At 45.1% G+C, this 27,300-nt stretch overlaps 1 protein-coding gene across 1 annotated transcript; it reads right to left on the minus strand.

The window, feature by feature from the left end:
* Positions 1–1,009: 1,009 nt before the first annotated feature.
* Positions 1,010–2,944, minus strand: LOC109785125 (geraniol 8-hydroxylase). The gene is made up of 2 exons (XM_020343732.4): positions 2,021–2,944; positions 1,010–1,848 (listed from the first exon to the last, which is right to left on the minus strand). The coding sequence occupies exons 1-2, from the start codon at positions 2,912–2,914 to the stop codon at positions 1,243–1,245; spliced, it is 1,500 nt and encodes a 499-aa protein (XP_020199321.1). The 5' UTR covers positions 2,915–2,944; the 3' UTR covers positions 1,010–1,242.
* Between the last annotated feature and the right edge of the window lie 24,356 nt (positions 2,945–27,300).

The following is a 27,300-nucleotide window of genomic DNA, read 5'->3' on the forward strand; positions in this document are numbered from 1 at the left end:
CTTGACCTGTTGGACCGTGCGGGCATGACCGAATGCAAGCCGGTTGCCACACATGCTGAGGCCAAGCCAAAGCTCTTTGCCACAGCTGGACAGCCTGCCACCGACGCTGCTCTCTACCGTAGGATTGTTGGTGCCCTTTAGTACCTTACGCTCACCAGACCAGACATTCAGTTTGCCGTACAACAAGTTTGCTTGCACATGCACGCGCCTTGTGATGTTCACTGGTCTCTGGTCAAGCACATCCTACGGTACATTCGTGGCACGCCAACCTATGGTCTCCCTCTTCATGCGTCCGCCTCCACCGAGCTTCTCGCCTACACGGATGCAGATTGGGCTGGTTGTCTTGACACCCGACGATCCACATCGGGATACTGTGTCTTCTTTGGCGACTCGCTTGTCTCGTGGTCCTCTAAGCGGCAGCCCACCGTCTCCCGGTCGAGTGCCGAGGCCGAGTACCGCGCTGTCGCCAACGCAGTCGCTGGGACTTCTTGGCTGCGTCACCTTCTTGGTGAACTTCTGGTCTCTATCCCGAAGGCTACGGTGATTTTTTATGATAATGTTTCGGCCACCTATCTTGCGGCCAATCCGGTGCAACATAAACACACCAAACATATCGAACTCGATGTTCACTTCGTCCGCGAGAAGGTTCAGTTGGGTCAGCTTCGTGTTCTTCACGTCCCGACTACCCAACAGTTTGCCGACATTATTACCAAGGGGCTGCTAACCACTGCATTCCAGGAGTTCCCTTCCAGTCTTTGCATCGCCGACGCCGACGCTTCAACTGGGTGGGGGGGGGGGGGAGGGGTGTGTTGAACGTGAAGTATCTGTATTTATCTCCAATTGATGTTCCTATAATCTCTAGCCTTGTATAGATTGACTCCTAGAGATATGGTAGGGTTAGTTGGCTTGTCACCCAAGACATCTCTTGTATATATTGTAACAGACTCCGATGAATACAATTGAGTTGCATCCAATACCTTTCTACAATATGTATGTACTCCCCGTAAAGAAATATAAGAGTGTTTAGATCAGTACTCCTCATTTTGAACTAAAACCACGACACTTACTATGGATCGGAGGGAGTAGTCGGTAACACAAGCACATGTACTGAAATAGACCATACAACCTTTTTTCACTAGTAGCAGTATAAAGCAAACTCTTTTGGTTACTCCTTATTTACGCATGCATGTTGATGATGTTCCCATGCCACAAGGTCAGGTGCAAAGTACATGATGATTACATTCAAGCTGGCGTGGCTATAGCCTCAAGGGGCGTAGCCATGGACAGGTTGACCCCAAGCCTTTCAGTCATGTCCAGCCCCTTCTTCTCCACGTCTACGGGAAGCCTCCACTGGAAGCGATGCAGCAAAGAAGCGAGCATGAGATGAACTATGCGAACGGCCAGCGGCGTCCCGGGACACATCCTCCTCCCGGACCCAAAGGGCAGGAGCTCGAAGTCTCGGCCCTTGAAGTCCACATCCTTCTCCAGGAACCTCTCCGGCATAAACTTCTCCGGTTCTGGCCATACCTTGCCGTCGTGCCCTATGGCCCAGACGTTCACCAGAAGGCGTGTGCCCTTGGGAATTGTGTATCCTTGGACTTGTGTCGTCGTCTCCGCCACGTGTGGCAGCAGGAACGGCGCGGGAGGATGGAGCCGGAACGTCTCCTTCACGATGGCTTGGAGGTACTTGAGCTGTCCAATGTCGGACTCCTCAACCTGCTCTTTAGAGCCGATCACTTGGTCGAGCTCTTGACGAGCTCTCGACATGGATGATGGATTCAGTAGCAGCTCAGCCATCGCCCATTCCACGGTGGCCGAACTTGTATCCGTCCCCGCGCTGAACAAGTCCTGATGACCAAACAACCATGCAGCGTGAGGTAACAATGCAGAGAGTGGAAGCATGGAGGAATACTACTCCCTTTGTCCGGAATTACTTGTCGCAGAAATGAATAAAAATAGATGTGCGACAAGTAATTCAAGACGGAGGAAGTATTCAACAAAGTACTTGGAAGATAGATACCGAAAGCAATGAGAGGAGCGTCTGGCGCTCGAAGCCCTGGTCGTCGTCGGTGTTGCGGTAGTCGAGCAGCACGTCTAGGAAGTTTTTCTTTGTTGGCTCACCCGCGGCACGGTTCCGCATGTGAAGCTCGATGTGTTCGTCCATCATGGCATGCAACCGCTGAAACAAGCCCTCGATACGTCTCCTCACTCCCTGCAGGTCTAGCCACGCCACTTCAGGGATGAAGTCTGACAGATTTGGTAATCCAACGGTCACGTTTAGCTCTGCGAGCACGGCCTTGAACTCCCCAAGCTTGACATGGCGGTCGTCGAGGTCGGCCAAGTCGGTGGAGAAGATGGTGGAGGAGAGTAGGTTAAGCGCTGTCGTAAAGGCCAGGTGGCCGACGTGAACTGGGACGCCCTCTCGTGCCAGCTGCGTCACGTGGGAGACGAGTTGGTGCACCTTCTCCTGGCGCAGGGACTGGTGCATGTCGAGGCGGTGTGGCGCGAAGAGCTCACCCGAGCACACCTTGCGTAGCGCGCGCCACCGGGGGCTGCTAGCCGGGAGCCAGACCATGGAGTGTGTGTAGTGCGCGGACACGTGGGTGCCATCGAGGACGAAGCGCCCCGAGAAAGCGGCGTCATGGCGCTGGAGGATGTCACGGGCGGCGTCTGCTGAGGAGGCAACCACGGTGGTGACCGTGCCTAGGCGGAGCGCCATGATAGGGCCATGGCGCTCCGCGAGGCCCGCGAGGGAGCGGTGTGGTAGGGCGCCCAGTGAGAGGAGGTTGCCCACGAGTGGCAGCGAGCGAGGACCCGGGGGTAGGTTGCGACCACTGTGGGTTAAGAGGCCTAGGAGGTACACAGAGGAGACCATGAGGATGAGAACTATTGTGCAAAAGAAGAGGAGCTCCATGGCTGGTGATCGCTTGGTGAGCTGAACTCCATGCGACTCGGAGCACGTTATATAGGGAAGCAGACGTACGTGTAATCGCACCACAAAAACGATCGGGCTGATTGTACCAAAAAGGAATGCAATCAGTAAAGTGACTACTCGTAGTTATCATATTCGAAAAGAAGTCACTCAAGGGTGAAACGTTGCTGTCGGGGGTAGGAATGATGGTGCTTTGTGTACTTTCTTCTAGCACCAATCGCATCGAGACGACCGTTCCGTTACGAACCTAACTTTTGTTTATTGCCATTTGAAATCATGCATGGCATGATGATAATTGCAGAGGAAAACGATGGCTAGAAATATCATGAGCAGCGCACAGTATTTAGTATACTACCAGTACTCCCTCCTCCCGAATTTCTATTTCTATTTGAATCAGCGCACAGTATTTAAAAATGTTTTTTTTTTTTTGTAATGAAGCAATCCATTTATGCATGATTCGATGATGATGCCGTGCGGTAGATGTTGTGTCTCATAAACTGTGAGCTTAATTATACCCCCTCTGTCAACTACTCCCTCCATCCGGAAATACTCGTCGAAGGAATGAATGTATCTAGATGTATTTTAGTTCTAGATACATTCATTTTTATGCATTTCTCCGACAAGTATTTCCGGACGGAGGGAGTATGTTATAGCATTAAAACATGTTCCGCAATATAAGCACTAAGAAAAATTGAGTCGTACTCCACTATGACTAGCCTAATTTATGTATTGCTCTTTCTGCAATTATTGTGCTGATTCAGTGCTGAAGATATGCTCTGCCTATAGTCTAGCTATTAGCAAGTGGACTGCTCTTTTTCTGTAATGATAATACTATTTGATTCGAAAAGTGGTGTTGATGCGCCACCGCGCCTTGTCAGAATCAAATGGGGCCAACATGTGTTGCCCCATACTTTCTCTCGTCAGCTGTTAGTTGAGCTACCACCGCTTATATTTCATATGTCTTAACTATTTATACAGTTTATTGAATCATAAGTATTTTCACAGTGATACAATATGATATTCTTAACTATTTATGTGCGCTAATCTTGTTTCGACAAAACTGCAATTATTGTAAGCGGGCCATGGTTCAAGTAGCAGTTTCAGAATGATGATGAATTTCACTGATCGCTTAAAAGATCCATATCTCCAAATGTGGCTTGGTATGAATTATTTGACATGATTTTTTCAACCTTACATATTTCCAGAAATAATCTCGCAATGAATTCACTCAAGTATCTTTTTACAAAGGAAATATATTAATATCGCGAAGATACCAATTACACCCGGCGTTTGTATCAACAAGATGTCCAAAGGCATCAATGATACACACAACCAAAAAAATAAAATAAAAAGAACAGAAGAAAAAAGACCCCGCCAGAGTGATCAATCACTAGCACTCTAACCACGACCGAAGACAACACCCGGATTACAAAAGAGGTTCTCCAAAAGCAACACCTCCAAGAAGGAAACAATGCACAAGCGTTGTCATTGCTCGTGCTCAATCCTCAAAATAAATAAAAACAATCTGAGCTCATGCTCAATGACATATGAAGAACTATATGTTTGGGATGGTGAAACCGGTAATGAAGAACATTCTATGGCTTAAAATGTATATAATTTCATGTTGCGGCACTGATTTTTTGCTGTTGCACGTACTAATTGATCGCTAATTCCATGTATTGGAAAGAGAAAAAGGATAGCCTTTCTTTAGGCGTACATAAAAGGATCACATAAAAGGATTTTTTTCCTTTTGAGTAAAACATAAAAACGAAACGTTTCCAGTCGGAAAGTCCTGGCTGAAATGTTCCGCCGGATGCGCTAGGCACGTTTGATCGTGGGAACCGATTCCCTCTCTCTCTTAATCCTTCCATCCTCTCCCCTTTTGTTCTCAGGCTAGCACTACTAGGAAAAGGCTAACTAGTGGCACACCTGTTTTGGCCATTAATGGCGCACTACAGGTGCGCCACTAGTAACAAGTACTAATGGCGCACCCTTGGTGCGTCATTAGTATACCAGGCAATAGTGGCGCACCAAGCAGTGCGCCATTAGTATGTCCCCTGGTGCGCCATTACTGTGCCTTTCCAGGGGCCATATTTACCTTGTGCTTTGGGTTACTAATGGCGGACTTCTAGATAATGCGTCACTAGTGTGTTTATTGCAGTGCGCCACTAAAGTGCAGTATGGTGCGCCACTAGTATGAATATTAGGATTTTTTTTTCTTTTCTGATATTTGCACAAGTTACAAAATACATTACTGCACAGAATATAGACAACACAACATATAAACAACAGATTTATCGAATACAATAGAAGATTAGTCTCCGAATACAATTCATCATATTAGTCTCCGAATTCAAAATAACGAACAAAGTTAGAACATTACAAGTCTCGAGACCGCGAGTAGCGAGTTTGTCTTCACATTATAAGTCGATATCGATCATCTAAACTACCATCACATAGAAGAGAGCTGCGGTCATCACGATGAGCATCATCGCGATGAAACTGGTCTTCATCCGGTTCCTCCAACGCTCCCTCCTTCTCCCGCTAGATAGCGCGCGTATCTAGCTTCCGCCTCCGCCCTAGTGGTGTACCCTTTGTAACTGTTATCGCTGAAATGGTGAACCTGTCTCCGACACTCCTCCCAGTCGTCGTAGACTCTGGGAACCTTACCCTTGTACACGACATACGACGGCATCTCTATGCACTAGACAAACAAAACGTTAGTAGCAATTCACAGACAATACATAAGCAATATATAAGTATGCAACAAAAGGATCGGAAGAGAAAAACAACACATTAATAGCACGATTCATGGTCCTACTAATAAATAGCATCGATTACATATAAGTTGAACGACTGTCCAAACCAAAGAGACATACAAGTTCATTAAAATGTAATTACAACATGAGCTAATCGATATTTCAGAACTACATAGCATCACTACTTTCGACTCGACTCAGGGACCGGAGCGTGGATGAGGCCGCCGTCTTTCGTGATGGTCATGAATGTCCGTTCGTTGTCAGCCTGCATTTGTAGCGTTGTTTCTATTTCACTGGTGGACAGTTGATATTTGAGGTAGAACTGCCCCGAGGTACGAAGGACATCTTGATGGATGATTTCCGCAAACTCCGACAGGATGCGTAAGAATTCTTGTCTGAGGTCCGCGTCCTGGATTGCCGACAAGCGTGTGGCCCAATCTTTGAGACTATTTGGTAGCAGAAGGTGATTATGGTCCCGTACGAGCGCCCGCATGTGATGGAGGGCGTAGTAGGCATCCTTCTGACCGCCAGGCGGCTGCTTGACACATGGGAACGTCATTACGTGGGTGAACACGTGCTTGCCGTACCTAAAAATTGGCCTCCTGAAGGTGCCTCCAGATTTGGCGTAGCCGGGGAGAACATCATCAAGAACTTTCTTGATATTTGTGTAGTCTTTCTTCGACTGACGGTCCGAGTCGAAATACGCGGCCATGGAATAGTTCGGGCTTAAGAGGATGAGTGTGCAATGCGTGTCACTGCACAAAACACGGAATGTTAGAAAAAAAAGAACGATCGAAATCTAAGAAATCATATGTTACGGGGCGGTAAGGGGATGACTTACTCGGGAAAGTAAGGCACGAGGAAGTTATCCTTATCTGGGTTCGCCAGAATGACGCCTTCAAGGTATGAACTCGCGACTTGCCGGTCCCCAGCGCTGCCCAAGATCTTGGCACGCATGTAGAAGGGGTCGACTATCACGATGTCCGGGGTCTTGTCTCTAATGATCTGCATCTCCATACACAGCGAAAATAGCCGAACGAAGGTGTAGTGCAGCGGATGAAGGTTAAACATGGCGAAGATGTCATTAAACCGCAGGACGATCATACCCCCGATGGCGCTATCGACAAAGCCCTTGCCCTCTGGCACCTTGGCCACGAAAACCGGGTATGCCACATCATTCTCGGAGAGACGCCGCTTCTCCAAAGAAAGAACACTGGCATGCAGACTCCGCATAGCACCGGTTGCAGCATTGAGCATATTAGTCGGTAGCATTGGCCTACCCGCCACATGCACCCTCCTCGAGATATCCTTAGGTGAAGGTGGCCCGTCCTGAGCACGGATCGTACTCGGTGTCGGCTGGCTCGCACCCTTGTTATTCTTTCTTTTCCGTCCCTTCTGCTTCTTCTGCTGTAATGGGATCGAGTTCTGCTCAGAGACCACCTTATTGAGTGTGTTGGGGCTGATAATATTTCGCACCTCGGCTATCTGAGGCTCGGTGAAGGCGGCAGCTGGAGGCGTCTCCTGAGAATTGAATGCCAGACGACGCCTGTTGCAATTGGGTTTCTCCACGGTACCAGCTAGATCGCGATCGTCTTTTCCAGGGTTGGGTTCTTGAGAAGGAGGCCCCAAGAATACGTCATCGTACCCATGTTCGTTGAAGTACTTATCGACGTTGGTAAATGTACCGTCGTCGTCGTCCGGATCCTGTGCCATATGCATGTCCGGATCAGCTGACGCCGGTAGCGTTGCGGCGGTCTTGCCATGGCTTGGCGCCGGCATGACTGGCGGTGTTGTCTGTGGGGTGGTGTTCCCCGCCCCCAAACGAATCTGGCTCTTCGGCCAAAGCATGGGCCAGCTTATGCAGGCGCTGAGGGTCATCACATCATCTTCGTCGGCCCCAGGGGTCGATACGGAGGTAACAAGTCGTCGAAGCCCCACAGCACCGGAACCAGTTGAACCCTATACACGGTGGGTGGCATCGGATTACCGTGGAACACGCGGCTGCCCAGTTGAACGATTCTGGCCTTGGCGACATCGATCAACTCGCTGTCCATGAAGTGCAGGAGAGTGCATGGAACGTCGGCGGCGCCTTGCAAAAACATGTAGGGTGTCAGGGATGCCTAGTCAAAGGCAAGGAGATGAAGTCATCGGCCGAGAGGCTTAATTAGTTACCGTGATGGCGTCGAGCTCGGCTAATGTCGAGGCACCGCCAACGGCGGGCGTGCAAGTGACGGAGGGGGCACTTGCTGCCGAGGTGCCGGCCTGCATATTCTTCCCACACTCGGGTGCATTAAGCTCCAATGCCGGCGCCGACGCCGACGCCGGAGACACCAATGCCGCCTCCGCCGGAGACACCAATGGCGCCGCCGGCGCGTTGCGCGAGTTGCTGCCCGTGAAGCTGGGAATCGGGGGCGGCCCCTCTTGGCCGCCCGCCATCCACGCCTGCAGCCCCTGAATCAAGGTAGGCACAATGGCGGTGATCGTCGCTCCCAGTTGGTCTCACACTTGCTCTTCGACTATCTCCGGAATCCGCGCCACTTGTGCCTTGAGTTCTTGAACCTCGCGCTCCTGGCTTTCCGAGCTGGTCTTTCTCTCCTTTCGCCCAGCGGTATAGTATTCCGACCATTTCATGGACATGCCTTTGCCGGCCACACGACCAGCTGACGACGGCTTACTGAGCTTATCCTTGTTTTTCATTACGTTCAACGCCCTATTTAAAGTGGTGTCCCAAGGGGAGCTCTTAGACGACCCCGGGCTACTGCTTTCAGTGTCCTGCGGAAGGAACGTGAACCATTTAGAAATTTGGATTCATTAATTAGGATGCAACCATATGGAGCTAATTACATGGGGGTGTATTCCTTACCAGAACAAGCTCAAGCGCCTTGGTCTTCGGATCCGTGGTAAGCTCCCTTGTTACCGGGTCAATCTTGTACCGGGCCCTAACATAGTTCCTTGTCTGCTTGTCACGGTATTTATCGAAGAGGGGCGGTAGGCCTTGGTCGGCATGCTCCGCATCCTCCTTGTCCCATATAGGTTCCGCCACTCTGTAACCGCCGGGACCGAGTTTGTGGACCCCTAAGTTCAAGTCCCGCATATCTTTGCCCCGCTGACTTGATTCCGCGGTTGCGTTGCTCTCGCACTTGATCTTGAACTCCAGGTAGTCAGCTTCGCTGATCGAAGGATTTGTCTCCTTGATCTTCTCATAACTATCACCTTTTTCAATCCTTCTCTTCACCGCAGCTCTCCAAGTAGCCAGGGCCATGCTCATCTTCGTGAGGGCGGCACTGTTCACTTTATTCCCTAAGAGGCCTGTGTTTGCGAAGTCACCGGGGAACTTGTATCGTTCATGCAGCTTCGTGAAGAGGAGGTTGCGCAAATTCCCTCGGTCACGATGCCTTAGGTTCTCTGTGTTGATCGAGATGGTGCTCCAGAGAATGCACCCGAGCTGTCCCGCGTACCCCTTGACTAACTCTTTGGGCACCGTTGGATGCCCACCGGAGGACACTTCAGTAAATTCCTCCTTGACGGTGCCGAGCACGTTCGGGCGCCGGTCCTTCCGTTGCCTCTTCGGTTGGCTGCCATCTGTGCGTGCGCTGCCATCATCAGTGGTGGCATCCTCGGCGGCACCATCAGTGGTGTCATCCCCGACGCCACTAGGGGTTCTTCCTCCATCTCCTGGGATAGCTCCCAGAATGCCTTGCCTGAACCGCCGGCCTCATCGCTGTGGGCCATGTTTCACTCTAAATAGGAAAAAAGTTTGGTCAAAAAGTTGGTTATTGTGAAGGAACAAGATCTCTAAGTTGACCAAATAACCTAATTCTCGAGGAATGTCGCCAAAAAGGTGGTTATTGTCAAGGAAGAATTGAGAGATGTTTGTGATATTGCCTAGGTGTTTTGGGATGGAACCTGCTAGTGTGTTGTTGCTAAGGTCCAAGTCCCTTCCTAACCCCCTTCTTCTTGTCTCCTCTCACTATCTCTCTCACACACATGGCAAGCAAGGGTGTCTGAGTGTGTGAAAAAATACTAAACTAATCCAAGGGCTGAAAATTGATCATCTGTTTCAGATTGCAGTTTTCTTTCTTGGGGCTTCGGTGTGCGGTACAAAACTGAATTTTGGAAATCTACAGAATGAACAAGCTAAGGGCTGCAAATGCCCGCAAGGCTTCAAGGGTGACGGCATAATGGCTCAGTGTTATTTAAGGGTTGGTTTGTGAGGAATTATCATGTCTCATCATTTAGGGTTTGTCGACACCGAGGCATCCTAAAAGCTAAGCTTTTATCATTTAGGGTTTGTCGACGCCGAGGCACCCTAAAAGCCTGAGCTTTCATCATTTAGGTTTTTATCGACACCAAGGCACCCTAAAAGCTGAGGTTTTATCATTTAGGGTTTGTCGACGCTGGGGCACCCTAAATGCTAAGTTATGTTTTCATCATTTAGGGTTTATCGTTGCCAAGGCACCCTAGGTTGACTGATATATATGGGTATCTTCTAATAATATACCCTATCAAGTATGGCGCAATAGTTAAAAAAATAGCCAACAGTAACATGCAAGTGCTGACAGAAAAGGGAAGGAGAATTCTAAGTTGGGCCTAATCACTTTGCTCTATTGCCACCTATGGCAGTTGCATATTAGTTGTGCAAAAAAATTTAAGAGCGGGCAGTAATGAATAATGTTTAATGGGATACCTCAAAAAGCTAATCTAGTATCTCCATTTAACAGTTTTCAACTAGAAAGTGCACAAAGTGCAAAAAACAGATTATTTCAACCCCCCAAACAATAATGATAACATTCTTTTCCTGAACAATAAATGACTCATGGTTTCGTCTGTCCACACATGAATTCAGCATATGTGTTTAATGCAGCAAGAATAAAGGGACACCACATGTCCAAAATCTCACATCCAAAATTTCACAATTGAGCCTAACATGACAGTGCATATATAACCAGGCTTATGGTGCATTCTACTTTCTACCTGTCCAAACTGTATTTGTCAGACTTAACTAAGTTAACTGTTATCTGCACACCGTAATCTTTTTATCTGATTAACACAAAATAGACATCTCAACACTTGCATTTGCAAATATAACACCATGAGAAACTTCAACTAGGTACTTCTCGAAGGAAAAACACCAAGAGACAGTAAACATATCAGCCGTTGATAGAAGATTCAGAACTAGTCCTTAGCTTGAGCTTCTGAACTAGTACTTGTTGGGGAACATAGTAATTTCAAAAAAATTCCTACGCACACGCAAGATCATGGTGATGCATAACAACGAGAGGGGAGAGTGTTGTCCACGTACCCTCGTAGACCGAAAGCGGAAGCATTAACACAACGCGGTTGATGTAGTCATACGTCTTCAAGATCCGACCGATCAAGTACCGAACGTACGGCACCTCCGAGTTCAGCACACGTTCAGCTCGATGACGTCCCTCGAACTCCGATCCAGCCGAGTGTTGAGGGAGAGTTTTGTCAGCACAACGGCGTGGTGACGAAGATGATGTTCTACCGACGCAGGGCTTCGCCTAAGCACTGCTACGATATTATCGAGGTGTAATATGGTGGAGGGGGGCACCACACACGGCTAAGAGATCAATAGATCAATTGTTGTGTCTTTGGGGTGCCCCCTGCCCCCGTATATAAAGGAGCAAAGGGGGAGAGGTGCGGCCAGCCTTGGGGCGCGCCAGGAGGAGTCCTACTCCCACCGGGAGTAGGACTCCCCCCCTTTTCCTAGTTGGATTAGGACTTGGGAGGGGGGAAAGAGGAGAGGGAGAAGAAGGAAGGGGGGCGCCGCCCCCTTCTCCTTGTCCTATTCGGACTAGGGGGGGGGGGGCGGCCCAGCCCTAGCCGCCTCTTCTCTCTTCCACCTAGGCCCACTAAGGCCCATTATGTTGCCGGGGGGTTCCCGTAACCTCCCGGTACCCTGGTAAAATCCCGATTTCACCCGGAACACTTCCGATATCCAAACATAGGCTTCCAATATATCAATCTTTATGTCTCAACCATTTCGAGACTCCTCGTCATGTCCATGATCACATCCGGGACTCCGAACAACCTTCGGTACATCAAAACATATAAACTCATAATAAAACTGTCATCGTAACGATAAGCATGCGGACCCTACGGGTTCGAGAACTATGTAGACATGACCGAGACACATCTCCGGTCAATAACCAATAGCGGAACCTGGATGCTCATATTGGCTCCCACATATTGTACGAAGATCTTTATCGGTCAGACCGCATAACAACATACGTTGTTCTCTTTGTCATCGGTATGTTACTTGCCCGAGATTCGATCGTCGGTATCTTAATAACTAGTTCAATCTTGTTACCGGCAAGTCTCTTTACTCGTTCCGTAATACATCATCTCGCAACAAACTCATTAGTTGCAATGCTTGCAACGCTTAAGTGATGTGCATTACCGAGAGGGCCCAGAGATACCTCTCCGACAATCGGAGTGACAAATCCTAATCTCGAAATACTCCAACCCAACAAGTACCTTCGGAGACACCTGTAGAGCACCTTTATAATCACCCAGTTACGTTGTGACGTTTGGTAGCACACAAAGTGTTCCTCCGGTAAACGGGAGTTGCATAATCTCATAGTCATAGGAACATGTATAAGTCATGAAGAAAGCAATAGCAACATATTAAACGATCGAGTGCTAAGCTAACGAAATGGGTCAAGTCAATCACATCATTCTCCTAATGATGTGATCCCGATAATCAAATGACAACTCATGTCTATGGCTAGGAAACATAACCATCTTTGATCAACGAGCTAGTCAAGTAGAGGCATACTAGTGACACTTTGTTTGTCTATGTATTCACACAAGTATTATGTTTCCGGTTAATACAATTCTAGCATGAATAATAAACATTTATCATGATATAAGGAAATAAATAATAACTTTATTATTGCCTCTAGGTCATATTTCCTTCAGTCTCCCACTTGCACTAGAGTCAATAATCTAGATTACACAGTAATGATTCTTACACCCATGGAGCCTTGGTGCTGATCATGTTTTGCTCGTGGAAGAGGCTTAGTCAACGGGTCTGCAACATTCAGATCCGTATGTATGTTGCAAATTTCTGTGTCTCCCACCTGGACTAAATCCCGGATGGAATTGAAGCGTCTTTTGATGTGCTTGGTTCTCTTGTGAAATCTGGATTCCTTTGCTAAGGCAATTGCACCAGTATTGTCACAAAAGATTTTCATCGGACCCGATGCACTAGGTATGACACCTAGATCGGATATGAACTCCTTCATCCAGACTCCTTCATTTACTGCTTCCGAAGCAGCTATGTACTCCGCTTCACATGTAGATCCCGCCACGACACTTTGTTAGAACTGCACCAACTGACAGCTCCACCGTTCAATGTAAACACGTATCCGGTTTGCGATTTAGAATCGTCCGGATCAGTGTCAAAGCTTGCATCAACGTAACCATTTATGATGAGCTCTTTGTCACCTCCATAAACGAGAAACATATCCTTAGTCCTTTTCATGTATTTCAGGATGTTTTTTACCGCTGTCCAGTGATCCACTCCTGGATTACTTTGGTACCTTCCTGCTAGACTTATAGCAAGGCATACATCAGGTCTGGTACACAGCATTGCATACATGATAGAGCCTATGGCTGAAGCATAGGGAACATCTTTCATCTTCTCTCTATCTTTTGTAGTGGTCGGGCATTGAGTCTTACTCAACTTCACACCTTGTAACACAGGCAAGAACCCTTTCTTTGCTTGATCCATTTTGAACTTCTTCAAAACTTTGTCAAGGTATGTGCTTTGTGAAAGTCCAATTAAGCGTCTTGATCTATCTCTATAGATCTTGATGCCCAATATATACGCAGCTTCACCGAGGTCTTTCATTGAAAAACTCTTATTCAAGTGTCCCTTTATGCTATCCAGAAATTCTATATCATTTCCAATCAGCAATATGCCATCTACATATAATATCAGAAATGCTACAGAGCTCCCACTCACTTTCTTGTAAATACAGGCTTCTCCAAAAGTCTGTACAAAACCAAATGCTTTGATCACACTATCAAAGCGTTTATTCCAACTCCGAGAGGCTTGCACCAGTCCATAAATGGATCGCTGGAGCTTGCACACTTTGTTAGCTCCCTTTGGATTGACAAAACCTTCCGGTTGCATCATATACAACTTTTCTTCCAGAAATCCATTCAGGAATGCAGTTTTGACATCCATTTGCCAAATTTCATAATCATAAAATGCGGCAATTGCTAACATGATTCGGACAGACTTAAGCATCGCTACGGGTGAGAAGGTCTCATCGTAGTGAATCCCTTGAACTTGTCGAAAACATTTCGCAACAAGTCGAGCTTTATAGACAGTAACATTACCATCAACGTCAGTCTTCTTCTTGAAAATCCATTTATTTTCTATGGCTTGCCGATCATTGGGCAAGTCAACCAAAGTCCATACTTTGTTCTCATACATGGATCCCATCTCGGATTTCATGGCTTCAAGCCATTTTGCGGAATCTGGGCTCACCATCGCTTCTTCATAGTTCGTAGGTTCGTCATGGTCTAGTAACATAACCTCCAGAACAGGATTACCGTACCACTCTGGTGCGGATCTTACTCTGGTTGACCTACGAGGTTTAGTAATAACTTGATCTGAAGTTTCATGATCATCATCATTAACTTCCTCACTAATTGGTGTAGGTGTCGTAGAAACTGGTTTCTGTGATGAACTACTTTCCAATAAGGGAGCGGGTATAGTTACCTCATCAAGTTCTACTTTCCTCCCACTCACTTCTTTCGAGAGAAACTCCTTCTCCAGAAAAATTCCGAATTTAGCAACAAAAGTTTTTCCTTCGGATCTGTGATAGAAGGTGTACCCAACAGTCTCCTTTGGGTATCCTATGAAGACACATTTCTCCGATTTGGGTTCGAGCTTATCAGGTTGAAGTTTTTTCACATAAGCATCGCAGCCCCAAACTTTAAGAAACGACAACTTTGGTTTCTTGCCAAACTACAGTTCATAAGGCGTCGTCTCAACGGATTTTGATGGTGCCCTATTTAACGTGAATGCAGCCGTCTCTAAAGCATAACCCCAAAACGATAGCGGTAAATCAGTAAGAGACATCATAGATCGCACCATATCTAGTAAAGTACGATTACGACGTTCGGACACACCATTACGTTGTGGTGTTCCAGGTGGCGTGAGTTGCGAAACTATTCCGCATTGTTTCAAATGAAGACCAAACTCATAACTCAAATATTCTCTTCCACGATCAGATCGTAGAAATTTTATTTTCTTGTTACGATGATTTTCAACTTCACTCTGAAATTCTTTGAACTTTTCAAATGTTTCAGACTTATGTTTCATTAAGTAGATATACCCATATCTGCTAAAATCATCTGTGAAGGTGAGAAAATAACGATATCCACCACGAGCCTCAATATTCATCGGACCACATACATCTGTATGTATGATTTCCAATAAATCTGTTGCTCTCTCCATAGTTCGGGAGAACAGTGTTTTAGTCATCTTGCCCATGAGGCATGGTTCGCAAGTACCAAGTGATTCATAATAAAGTGGTTCTAAAAGTCCATTAGTATGGAGTTTCTTCATGCGCTTTACACCAATATGACCTAAACGGCAGTGCCACAAATAAGTTGCACTATCATTATCAACTCTGCATCTTTTGGCTTCAATATTATGAATATGTGTCTCACTACTATCGAGATTCAACAAAAATAGACCACTCTTCAAGGGTGCATGACCATAAAAGATATTACTCATATAAATAGAACAACCATTATTCTCTGATTTAAATGAATAATCGTCTCGCATCAAACAAGATCCAGATATAATGTTCATGCTTAACGCTGGCACCAAATAACAATTATTTAGGTCTAAAACTAATCCCGAAGGTAGATGTAGAGGTAGCGTGCCGACCGCGATCACATCGACTTTGGAACCATTTCCCACGCGCATCATCACCTCGTCCTTAGCCAATCTTCGCTTAATCCGTAGCCCCTGTTTCGAGTTGCAAATATTAGCAACAGAACCAGTATCAAATACCCAGGTGCTACTGCGAGCATTAGTAAGGTACACATCAATAACATGTATATCACATATACCTTTGTTCACCTTGCCATCTTTCTTATCCACCAAATACTTGGGGCAGTTCCGCTTCTAGTGACTAGTCTGCTTGCAGTAGAAGCACTCAGTCTCAGGCTTGGGTCTAGATTTGGGTTTCTTCTCCTGAACAGCAACTTGTTTGCTGTTTTTCTTGAAGTTCCCCTTCTTCTTCCCTTTGCCCTTTTTCTTGAAACTAGTGGTCTTATTGACCATCAACACTTGATGCTCCTTTTTGATTTCTACCTCCGTAGCCTTTAGCATTGCGAAGAGCTCGGGAATCGTCTTATTCATCCCTTGCATATTATAGTTCATCACAAAGCTCTTGTAGCTTGGTGGCAGTGATTGAAGAATTCTGTCAATGACGCTATCATCGGGAAGATTAACTCCCAGTTGAATCAAGTGATTATTATACCCAGACATTTTGAGTATATGCTCACTGACAGAACTATTCTCTTCCATCTTGCAGCTATAGAACTTATTGGAGACTTCATATCTCTCAATCCGGGCATTTGCTTGAAATATGAACTTCAACTCCTGGAACATCTCATATGCTCCATGACGTTCAAAACGTCGTTGAAGACCCGGTTCTAAGCCGTAAAGCATGGCACACTGAACTATCGAGTAGTCATCAGCTTTGCTCTGCCAGACGTTCATAACATCTGGTGTTGCTCCTGCAGCAGGCCTGGCACCCAGCGATGCTTCCAGGACGTAATTCTTCTGTGCAACAATGAGGATAATCCTCAAGTTGACCCAGTCCGTGTAATTGCTACCATCATCTTTCAACTTTGCTTTCTCAAGGAACGCATTAAAATTCAACGGAACAACAGCACGGGCCATCTATCTACAATTAACATAGACAAGCAAGATACTATCAGGTACTAAGTTCATGATAAATTCAAGTTCAATTAATCATATTATTTAAGAACTCCCACTTAGATAGACATCCTTCTAATCCTCTAAGTGATCACGTGATCCATATCAACTAAACCATGTCCGATCATCACGTGAGATGGAGTAGTTTCAACGGTGAACATCACTATGTTGATCATATCTACTATATGACTCACGCTCGACCTTTCGATCTCCGTGTTCCGAGGCCATATCTGTTATATGCTAGGCTCGTCAAGTTTAACCTGAGTATTCCGCGTGTGCAACTGTTTTGCACCCGTTCTATTTGAACGTAGAGCCTATCACACCCGATCATCACGTGGTGTCTCAGCACGAAGAACTTTCGCAACGGTGCATACTCAGGGAGAACACTTATACTTTGATAATTTAGTGAGGGATCATCTTATAATGCTACCGTCAATCAAAGCAAGATAGGATGCATAAAAAGATAAACATCACATGCAATCAATATAAGTGATATGATATGGCCATCATCATCTTATGCTTGTGATCTCTATCTCCGAAGCACCGTCATGATCACCATCGTCACCGGCGCGACACCTTGATCTCCATCGTAGCATCGTTGTCGTTTCGCCAATCTTATGCTTCTACGACTATCGCTACCGCTTAGTGATAAAGTAAAGCATTACAGGGCGATTGCATTGCATACAATAAAGCGACAACCATATGGCTCCTGCCAGTTGCCGATAACTCGGTTACAAAACATGATCATCTCATACAATAAAATTCAGCATCATGTCTTGACCATATCACATCACAACATGCCCCTGCAAAAACAAGTTAGACGTCCTCTAATTTGTTGTTGCAAGTTTTACGTGGCTGCTACGGGCTTAGCAAGAACCGTTCTTACCTACGCATCAAAACAACAACGATAGTTTGTCAAGTTGGTGCTGTTTTAACCTTCGCAAGGATCGGGCGTAGCCACACTCGGTTCAACTAACGTGAGAGAGACAGACACCCGCCAGTCACCTTTAAGCAACAAGTGCTCGCAACGGTGAAACCAGTCTCGCGTAAGCGTACGCGTAATGTCGGTCCGGGCCGCTTCATCTCACAATACCGCCGAACCAAAGTATGACATGCTGGTAAGCAGTATGACTTATATCGCCCACAACTCACTTGTGTTCTACTCGTGCATATGACATCTACGCATAAAACCAGGCTCTGATACCACTGTTGGGGAACGTAGTAATTTCAAAAAAATTCCTACGCACACGCAACATCATGGTGATGCATAGCAACGAGAGGGGAGAGCGTTGTCCACGTACCCTCGTAGACCGAAAGCGGCAGCGTTAACACAACGCGGTTGATGTAGTCGTACGTCTTCACGATCCGACCGATCAAGTACCGAACGTACGGCACCTCCGAGTTCAGCACACGTTCAGCTCGATGACGTCCCTCGAACTCCGATCCAGCCGAGTGTTGAGGGAGAGTTTCGTCAGCATGACGGCGTGGTGACGATGATGATGTTCTACCGACGCAGGGCTTCGCCTAAGCACTGCTACGATATTATCGAGGTGTAATATGGTGGAGGGGGGCACCACACACGGCTAAGAGATCAATAGATCAATTGTTGTGTCTTTGGGGTGCCCCCTGCCCCCGTATATAAAGGAGCAAAGGGGGAGTGGTGCGGCCAGCCTTGGGGCGCGCTAGGAGGAGTCCTACTCCCACCGGGAGTAGGACTCCCCCCTTTTCCTAGTTGGATTAGGACTTGGGACGGGGGAAAGAGGAGAGGGAGAAGAAGGAAGGGGGGCGCCGCCCCCTTCTCCTTGTCCTATTCGGACTAGGGGGAGGGGCGCGCGGCCCAGCCCTAGCCGCCTCTTCTCTCTTCCACCTAGGCCCACTAAGGCCCATTATGTTGCCGGGGGGTTCCTGTAACCTCCCGGTACTCCGGTAAAATCCCGATTTCACCCGGAACACTTCCGATATCCAAACATAGGCTTCCAATATATCAATCTTTATGTCTCGACCATTTCGAGACTCCTCGTCATGTCCGTGATCACATCCGGGACTCCGAACAACCTTCGGTACATCAAAACATATAAACTCATAATAAAACTGTCATCGTAACGTTAAGCGTGCAGACCCTACGGGTTCGAGAACTATGTAGACATGACCGGGACACGTCTCCGGTCAATAACCAATAGCGGAACCTGGATGCTCATATTGGCTCCCATATATTCTACGAAGATCTTTATCGGTCAGACCGCATAACAACATACGTTGTTCCCTTTGTCATCGGTATGTTACTTGCCCAAGATTCGATCGTCGGTATCTTAATACCTAGTTCAATATCGTTACCGGCAAGTCTCTTTACTCGTTCCGTAATACATCATCTCGCAACAAACTCATTAGTTGCAATGCTTGCAAGGCTTAAGTGATGTGCATTACCGAGAGGGCCCAGAGATACCTCTCCGACAATCGGAGTGACAAATCCTAATCTCGAAATACGCCAACCCAACAAGTACCTTCGGAGACACCTGTAGAGCACCTTTATAATCACCCAGTTACGTTGTGACGTTTGGTAGCACACAAAGTGTTCCTCCGGTAAACGGGAGTTGCATAATCTCATAGTCATAGGAACATGTATAAGTCATGAAGAAAGCAATAGCAACATATTAAACGATCGAGTGCTAAGCTAACGAAATGGGTCAAGTCAATCACATCATTCTCCTAATTATGTGATCTCGTTAATCAAATGACAACTCATGTCTATGGCTAGGAAACATAACCATCTTTGATCAACGAGCTAGTCAAGTAGAGGCATACTAGTGACACTTTGTTTGTCTATGTATTCACACAAGTATTATGTTTCCGGTTTATACAATTCTAGCATGAATAATAAACATTTGTCATGATATAAGGAAATAAATGATAACTTTATTATTGCCTCTAGGGCATATTTCCTTCAGTACTGGCAAACCTAGAATAATGGCTCAAATGCTGAACTGTTTGAGCTTCTGAACTAGTACTGGCAAACCTAGAATAATGGCTCAAATGCTGAAGCTAGAATATATTATACCATTAGTAATAACTATGCATTGCTCATGTTGTAAAAAGGCACAGAAAGAGAGCAACTGACATTAGTAATAACTATGAGTTGATATCACACTTCTATATGTATAACACAAGAGGCAGTTGATCCTACTTAATTAAGTACTAAGATACCCCGGCCCATGCATTAGTCGCAAGTACCCCATATGTCCTATTTTTAGCAAAGTCATGCTAAAATTCACGGAAAATTTCAGCATGACCTTTGCTGAAAATAGGACATACGGAGTACCCGAATTTGCCAGAACGGAAGTTAATCGACATTCCGGCAAACTCAAGGGCCTCTCGGCGTACCTGCAAAATCATTATCCCACCCCCGACCCGCTGCAACCCCACAACACCCCACAATATCTTCACGACACGATGGTATTAGACAAAATCCCCCAATATCATCACGACACGATGGTCGGAGACAAAACCCAGCATAGCCATGAAACCCTACCCTGATTCTCCTTTCTTCCTCTTTTTTCACTTAAACCTGCAAACATGTAGGGAAAGCAATTAATACAAGGCACAAAGACGGCATGCTATGTAGCCTTAATGCTACAGAACATATGAAATACATGCCAGCAATATATATGATATAAAATCCAATAATTTTTCAATAAAAACAGTAGCTAAAAAAAGTAGCAAGCAAGCAATTCATTTGACTAACTGTTTAAGTGTTCTGAACTCCAACAACCACTTTGCAGACAAGCAGGAAAGTGGTTCTACATGGATAGCTGAAAGTGGTTCTTCCTTGAGGGATGTGTGATATATGATGGTGTTGTCTTTTTTGCTTAATTGGCTTTGCTTAATCCTATGAGGAGCACTGGATTGAAGCAACGGCTCAAAAGATGTCAACTGCATGTGCAGGCATAAAGCATGTTGTTGGGATGGAGGTGGTGGAATCCACTTGTTTTCTGGCTAAGAGGTTGAAATTGGCACTGATTAGTGCTGAAGTTGGCACTCTTTAAATTCAGAAAAGAAAAGGCACCACATATTATTGATGGACAGTCGAAAGCTTTGCAATTGCACCCACAAGTGTCAAGCACCAACTTAATAGCCACTCCTAATAAATCCTTCCCATGACAGTACTGTAGGGGAACGCAGCAGAAAACAAAAAATTTCTGACCTACGCACCAGCCCAGGACCACTATGGAGACTGCATACATGGTTTGATCTTTTTCGTTACCGACTCGTAGCGCAGCGGGAAGTAGAGTCGATGACGATCGGCGGTGCAGATCCCTGCAGCTAGGATTTACAACCTCCCAACCGCGAGGATGTATACCCTCATCTGCTCCTCAGACAGCTCTCCGGGAGGCGGTCGAACAGCCCCCCGGACGGTGTCGCGGACAGCCCTTCGGGAGGACCTTCGAAACTCGAACGGTCACTCGGACAGCCCTTCGGGAGGACCTTCGAAACTCGGACGGTCACACGGACAGCCCTTCGGGAGGCACTCACGAACTAAGACCGAAACTACGATCTCTCTACAGAGTTGCACACATACGGTGTCATCTATCCGGCAGGGCTTCGCCGTCCAGAACTAGTTCCTGCCGGAACCCAGACAGCCTTACGGCTCTACGAAACTCTTTTCGTGGGAGGGAGAGAAGAAGCCAGATAATGCATGGCATGTGTATGAGAGCAAGGGATGAGTGTGGAGGGCTGCCCCTCCACCTCTATTTATAGGAAATCCCAAGGGGGTAGGGTAGTTTCACAAAAAACCCAAAATGCACATGAATGAAGTCCTTCCACAAGGACCTAGGAGTGAAACCAAGGAACTAGAGGGTCCCCAAGGGGGGATACCCCATGTGGCCGGCCACACCCCCATGAGGGGCCCCAAAAATGGCTCCTATCCATCCATGTCATCCCCAAGATCTTTTGGAGCAAAGCCCCAAAAGGTGGCTTTCCATAAAGTAACCATAAAGCTGATTTTCACTATTCACGACGACATTTTTCAGCGTCTGATCGAACTGAAAATATTTATGTGGGCTAAGAACATTTCCAGTACCCACTAAAATGATTTTCAACGCGTTCCGAAACAATTCCGGTTTTAGTGATTTTCATCTGCGAAACGCATCTGAAGTGGCTCCGGCAGCTCCGGAACATTTCCGGTTTTTATCTCAGAAAATTCCAAAAAGCTTCCAGAATGATTCTGGCATCCTCCAAGAATTATCAGGCATGTGCCGAAACCAATTTGACTTAATGGTGTATCCCGAAACAACTTTTCGGTATCATCGAAACTTATCCGATGACCTCTCTCTGCGGTACGATTCCGCTGTCCGAAACTATTCGGTGTCCGAAACTTTTTCGGTGATTTTCTCTCAGACTCCCTGTCTAGTATTCAGCAGATAGATGACCCTTAAGCGTGTGACCCTATAGGTTCGGTGAAGTATAGACATGACCCGGAACCCCTTCCGATCAATGATCAACATCGGAGCCGTGGACACCCATATTGACCCCTATACCCACACGAATAAATATTCGAGTGAACCTCCAGTTGCCGTGTGCTATTCCTGTTGCTTCGCGATATGTTACAAATACCCGAGGTGAGACATGTTGGCATTCCCGTGGATCAACAACTTGTCCACTATGCTAGTTACCTCGTTACCGGTATTGTTCTCTTTTCTCGTTATCGTGTTCCGGCATCCCCGTGATCAAATCACAAAGTGTCTGGCCAGACGATGATGGATACCGTAACACCGAGAGGGCCCAGAGATATCTCTCCATTGTCGGAGGAGCAAATCCCAATCTTGAGCTATCAAGTTACTTGACACACTTTTCCATGAACCCGTAAGCCGCCGTAATAGCCACCCATTTACGGATGACGTTTAACAAACCCCAAAGTTCATGAAGCAAGCATGAAGAAACTCGATACTCTCATGGTCTAAGGAATCATGCAAACGTTAACCATCTCTGTGTTATGTACCAATAAACTTGTGACGAATGAATCTCATAGCATAACATCAATCCGGGTCGATTCAACACAAATGTTCTCTTAACATTGTGCCCTCAAGGTTGCTGACATAGACATGCCCATGATCAGGAAAACATAACCATCATGCAACACTTGAGCTAGTCTTAGAGGCCAGACTAGGAATACATTTTACCGTTTATTATTCCACACGTGCATATGAGTCTTCCTCCGAGCCTCGTGGTTATTGCAGACTCGAGAACCATAGCAGTTATAGCATGGAACATAAACATAATTATGAACTCGGAGATAAATAATATCATTTATTATTGCCTCTAGGGCATATCTCCTACAGACTCCCACTTGCACTAGACTCAATAATCTAGTTAATGCTAATGCACTTTACACCTGTGGCACACCGGTGTAAATATGCTTCGCTTGTGGTATAGCCTGATGTCCAACGGATCTGACGACTTCAGTTCCGTGTGTATCTTTGCATGTCCTCGCGTTTTCACGTTTTCACAAAATTCATATTTTGTGTGGACTTGGCTTTGTATGTATGTGAATCACAGGTCGAACCTGGATTCCTCAGACTGAGTTTTGGAGCAACTACCTGCAGTAGTGTCCCATTGTCAAAAGCCATCTTGGAACTATACTAAGTTCATGAATGAACTATATGATTCAACATCTTCTTTGTCGCTTCTAAAGCGTCAACATACTTAGCCCTTGTTATAGAATTTGCCACAGTAACTAGTTTGAACAAATTCCAACTAACTGTGCCACCACAATGTGTATTACACAAAACCCTTAACTTAAATTGAAAATCGCACGGTGAAAAGATGAAGACTATCGATGTAACATTTTACAACGAACTCTTCATGATCTCCGCTTGCAAGAAAACATATCATCAGTACTTACTCTAGTACTCAATAACATCTTTCACTGTTGTCCCACGATCAGTACTTTGATCACTTTAGTATCCATACTCGCAACACCATGGGAGTATCGGACATATCTGGTTGTTTTACATACCATGGAATACATGATTAATCCAAACACAAAAGTGTGTGGAATCTGCATCATGTATTTTACTCATCAGTGTTTTGGGACACCGAGTCTTGCAAAAACTCTTTCCATGTGACTTTGGCAAGAATCACTCCTTGGCGTTTTAAATGCTAAAAGGTTTTAGCATCTTGTCAATATGTATTCATTGCTTAGCCCCATTAGGTAAATCTATCTCCATAGATCATCATGCCTAATATTGAGGCTATTTAGCCTAAGCACTTCATCGAAAAACTATTTTCAAATGAAGTCCTAATTTGTGTCAAGAAATTTATTTCCAATTACCAATGTGCCAAGCACATAAGGTTTTTAGAAATATTATTACGCTCCCACTTACTTTCTTGAATTACAAGCATCTTCGTTACCCATTGATGAAGTCAAAACCCCTTTGACCATTTCATCAAAACCCGAAGATTCCAACTCCATTTTGCTCTCTTCTGTCCATTGCTGGAACTCTGAAGTTTGCATACCTACTAGCATCCTCTGGATCGACAAATTACTTTGGACTGTATCATATACAAGTCCTAGCTTTCATTTCCATCAGATGGAAATCCTTTTATCATCCATGTTTCATATCTCATGATTGAAATATGTATTAATTGCTAGTTCAACCCGAACCGACTTTAAGCATCGCTACGATGAAAACAACCTCATCGTAGTCAACTCTTGAACTTGTTATTCCAACAAGTCGAGCTTTATGGATAAAACATTTTATCCGTATCAGTTTTAAGTTCCATAAATATTCTTTAGACTCTAAGTCTTCCGAAAGGTGCATCAAGGTTTTAATCTTGAATCACTTATATGGAAACTAACTCGGGTTGTATTGGCATTTAGCCAATTCCGGAGTCAGGGCCCATCAACGCTTCCTTGTGTATCGTAGGTCTAATGTTGTCTAACAACAATATCTCGTTTGCGCACCTGAGAGGTTTGCACGAGCCTTGCCTACGTGGTTCAGCTGCAAGTTCGACCGAAGTTCATACATTTTGTTGTAGAGACTTCCGTATCAGTCGCGGTAGGAAACTCTGGAATTACTTCCAAGGTCTCTTTCCTTTGATCTGATGACGTAGATACTGTTTATCTCGTTGAGTTGCACTATTCTCCCACTCACCTTTTTGAAAGAACCATTCTCTTTAAAAGCACACCGTTTCGCGGCAAAACTATTTGCCTCGGTATAGTGAGGGAGGAATACCCAACATTTTGGTATAACCTACAAAGTAGCACTTGTCTGATTTGGAATAGGTTTGTAACCTTTTACACAAGCCCCATATTCCAAATGTTAAGAAAAGATATAACATGGTTGGGCGTACCATACCATGGCTTCATTTCAACAGACCCGATGTAGCTCTTTTCAGTGTAAAAGCCGCAGTCTCTAAAGCATCACTTTAAAAGGGATAATGGCAAATTTATTTATGTCATCTTTCACCTTACCATGTCATAAATGGTTTGATTACATCTCCACAGACTTTTCACCTGCAGTGGTGTTCCGGGAGGTGCAAGTTATGAAACCCCTTTCACAACTCATCAGACATTCGCTAAACATGTAACTCAAATATTCCTTTGTGCAATCAAATTGCAGAAACATAATTTTCTTGTTACAATAACTTCTACTTCATTTTTGAGAACCTTTCGAATGATTTCAAAAGATCCAGACTTACGTCTCATCAAGTAAATATCCATATATCTACTTGAGTCATTTCTGAAGATAAATAAATCCACCACTAACAACACTTATCGGACTACACACATCAAATGTATGATCACTAATAAGTTTGTTGTTCGTTCCTTATGGCCTGTGAACGGTATTTTAGTCACTTCACTTTTCGGAGGAAAGTTGCAAGTGTCAGATGATTCAAAATCAAGAAGACTTCAAAATCCATCATAGTGGAATTTTCCATGCGGTTTCTCCAATGTGACCAAATGTAGTGCCACACTTGTGTGGTATTCTTTTAGTCTTGCGACATTTAGCGTCAGTGTTATGGATGTATCATATTACCATCAATATTCATAACATACATGCCATCTTGGATGGAAGCATGGCCCTTCATGTTATTCATAATACTTAACAACAATTGTTGTTTTTATGAACAACTCTTTTGCAACAAACATTGTGCAATGGGCTAGAGTGTATGAAACTCTAAAATGAATTATGAAAGTAAACCCAGAGGTATTGTATTATTATCAATATTCATAACATACATCTCATTCATAATGAAAGTATGGCCCTTGTGTTATTCATAACATCGAACATAAAAAGTTCTCTTATGAACAACCTTCTTGCAAGATACCTTATGCAATGGGATAAAGTTTGTAAAACTCTAAATGAATTATGAAAATAAATACAGACGGCAATACACCGATGGAAGGTATAGTAACATTTACTATGTTCCCTGTGTATCCCTTAACCTCATTTCTAGCTACTCTTTCAGGCCATAGTAGTTCTTACATCGAGTTGCAACAGAATGCAATCGAGCGGGCAATTTTGTGATGAACTCACATACCCAAGAATTAGTGATTAACATGTTTAACCATAATTCGCAAGAACTATATCTTTGACCAGCCTTCTATACATCAAAAACTTGTATGACATTCATACATGAGCTGGATATTCCAGTCTTCTTTCCTTTTGCCTTTATACTGCTAACAGTTTAACTTTTAGTATTTCTCCTACTCTCAGAAGAAGCACCCAACTTAAGAGTGGCATTAGCCCCGGACTTCCTAGGCGTGTTAGTCATACTAACACCCTTTGGACACTTCCTTTCTCTTTAAGTTGTTGTTTTATTCACCTTTCATTATATGACAGGCGTTCTTCTGGATCCCTTTCCCAACAGTCAAATGCATAGTAAACACTTTTACTAATACTTGCAAACAAACATTGCTTTGTTTGTATCTGAAAATAATTTTCAGTTCCATGAATATCATATAAGTATCCCAACTTTCGAAGTTTGGGTTTCATGGAAGCAAACATATTCCACTTGACTGTAACAGAATTCTAGCTTTTGGATCGAAGGACGAGAGTCACATGATCCATAGCATTAGCGGGAGGATACGGAAAGCATGCGATAGGACAATGTCCTTCTCGGCACTTTTGAGGACAATCCTCATATTACGTTACCAATCGTAAAGTTTTAACCAGATATTTGACAGCTATTCAATTTTAATAGGGAAGGTGGAAATGCGAGCCATTATTCTACAACTATTATGCAAGAAACACTTAGACAGTGTTCATAATTAATTGCACTGAGAATTAAATATGTTAATTCAACAGTGCGCTCCCACTCAAATCAATATCTCTCACAATTAATTTTGAGTGATACAAGATCCAGACTTCAATTCATCGCCATAGAATCATCATCTCATAACGGGAATTTTAATCGGTAGGCCAACTTGCCGATCACATCTCTATGTGACTCTTGCTCATCTTTCGATGCGTGTGTTCCGAGCTCAGGACTATCCTGCCATGAACGTCAAGACAACCAAGTGATCTTGCTGCGAGGTCTGACCTCACCCGCCTCACACTTCTCTAATCGTTCGTACCCATGCATCCATGGCGCACCCCGAAAAGATAGGTGCCGTG

This window comes from Aegilops tauschii, chromosome 7 (genome assembly GCF_002575655.3).
Source record: "Aegilops tauschii subsp. strangulata cultivar AL8/78 chromosome 7, Aet v6.0, whole genome shotgun sequence".
Lineage (NCBI taxonomy): Eukaryota > Viridiplantae > Streptophyta > Magnoliopsida > Poales > Poaceae > Aegilops > Aegilops tauschii.

Coding starts and splice junctions, on each gene's coding strand:
- LOC109785125 (XM_020343732.4), bottom strand. CDS start 2,914: ATGGAGCTCCTCTTCTTTTGCACAATAGTTCTCATCCTCATGGTCTCC. Junction 1,849..2,020: donor CGCTCCTCTCATTGCTTTCG/GTATCTATCTTC, acceptor TTTGGTCATCAG/GACTTGTTCAGCGCGGGGAC.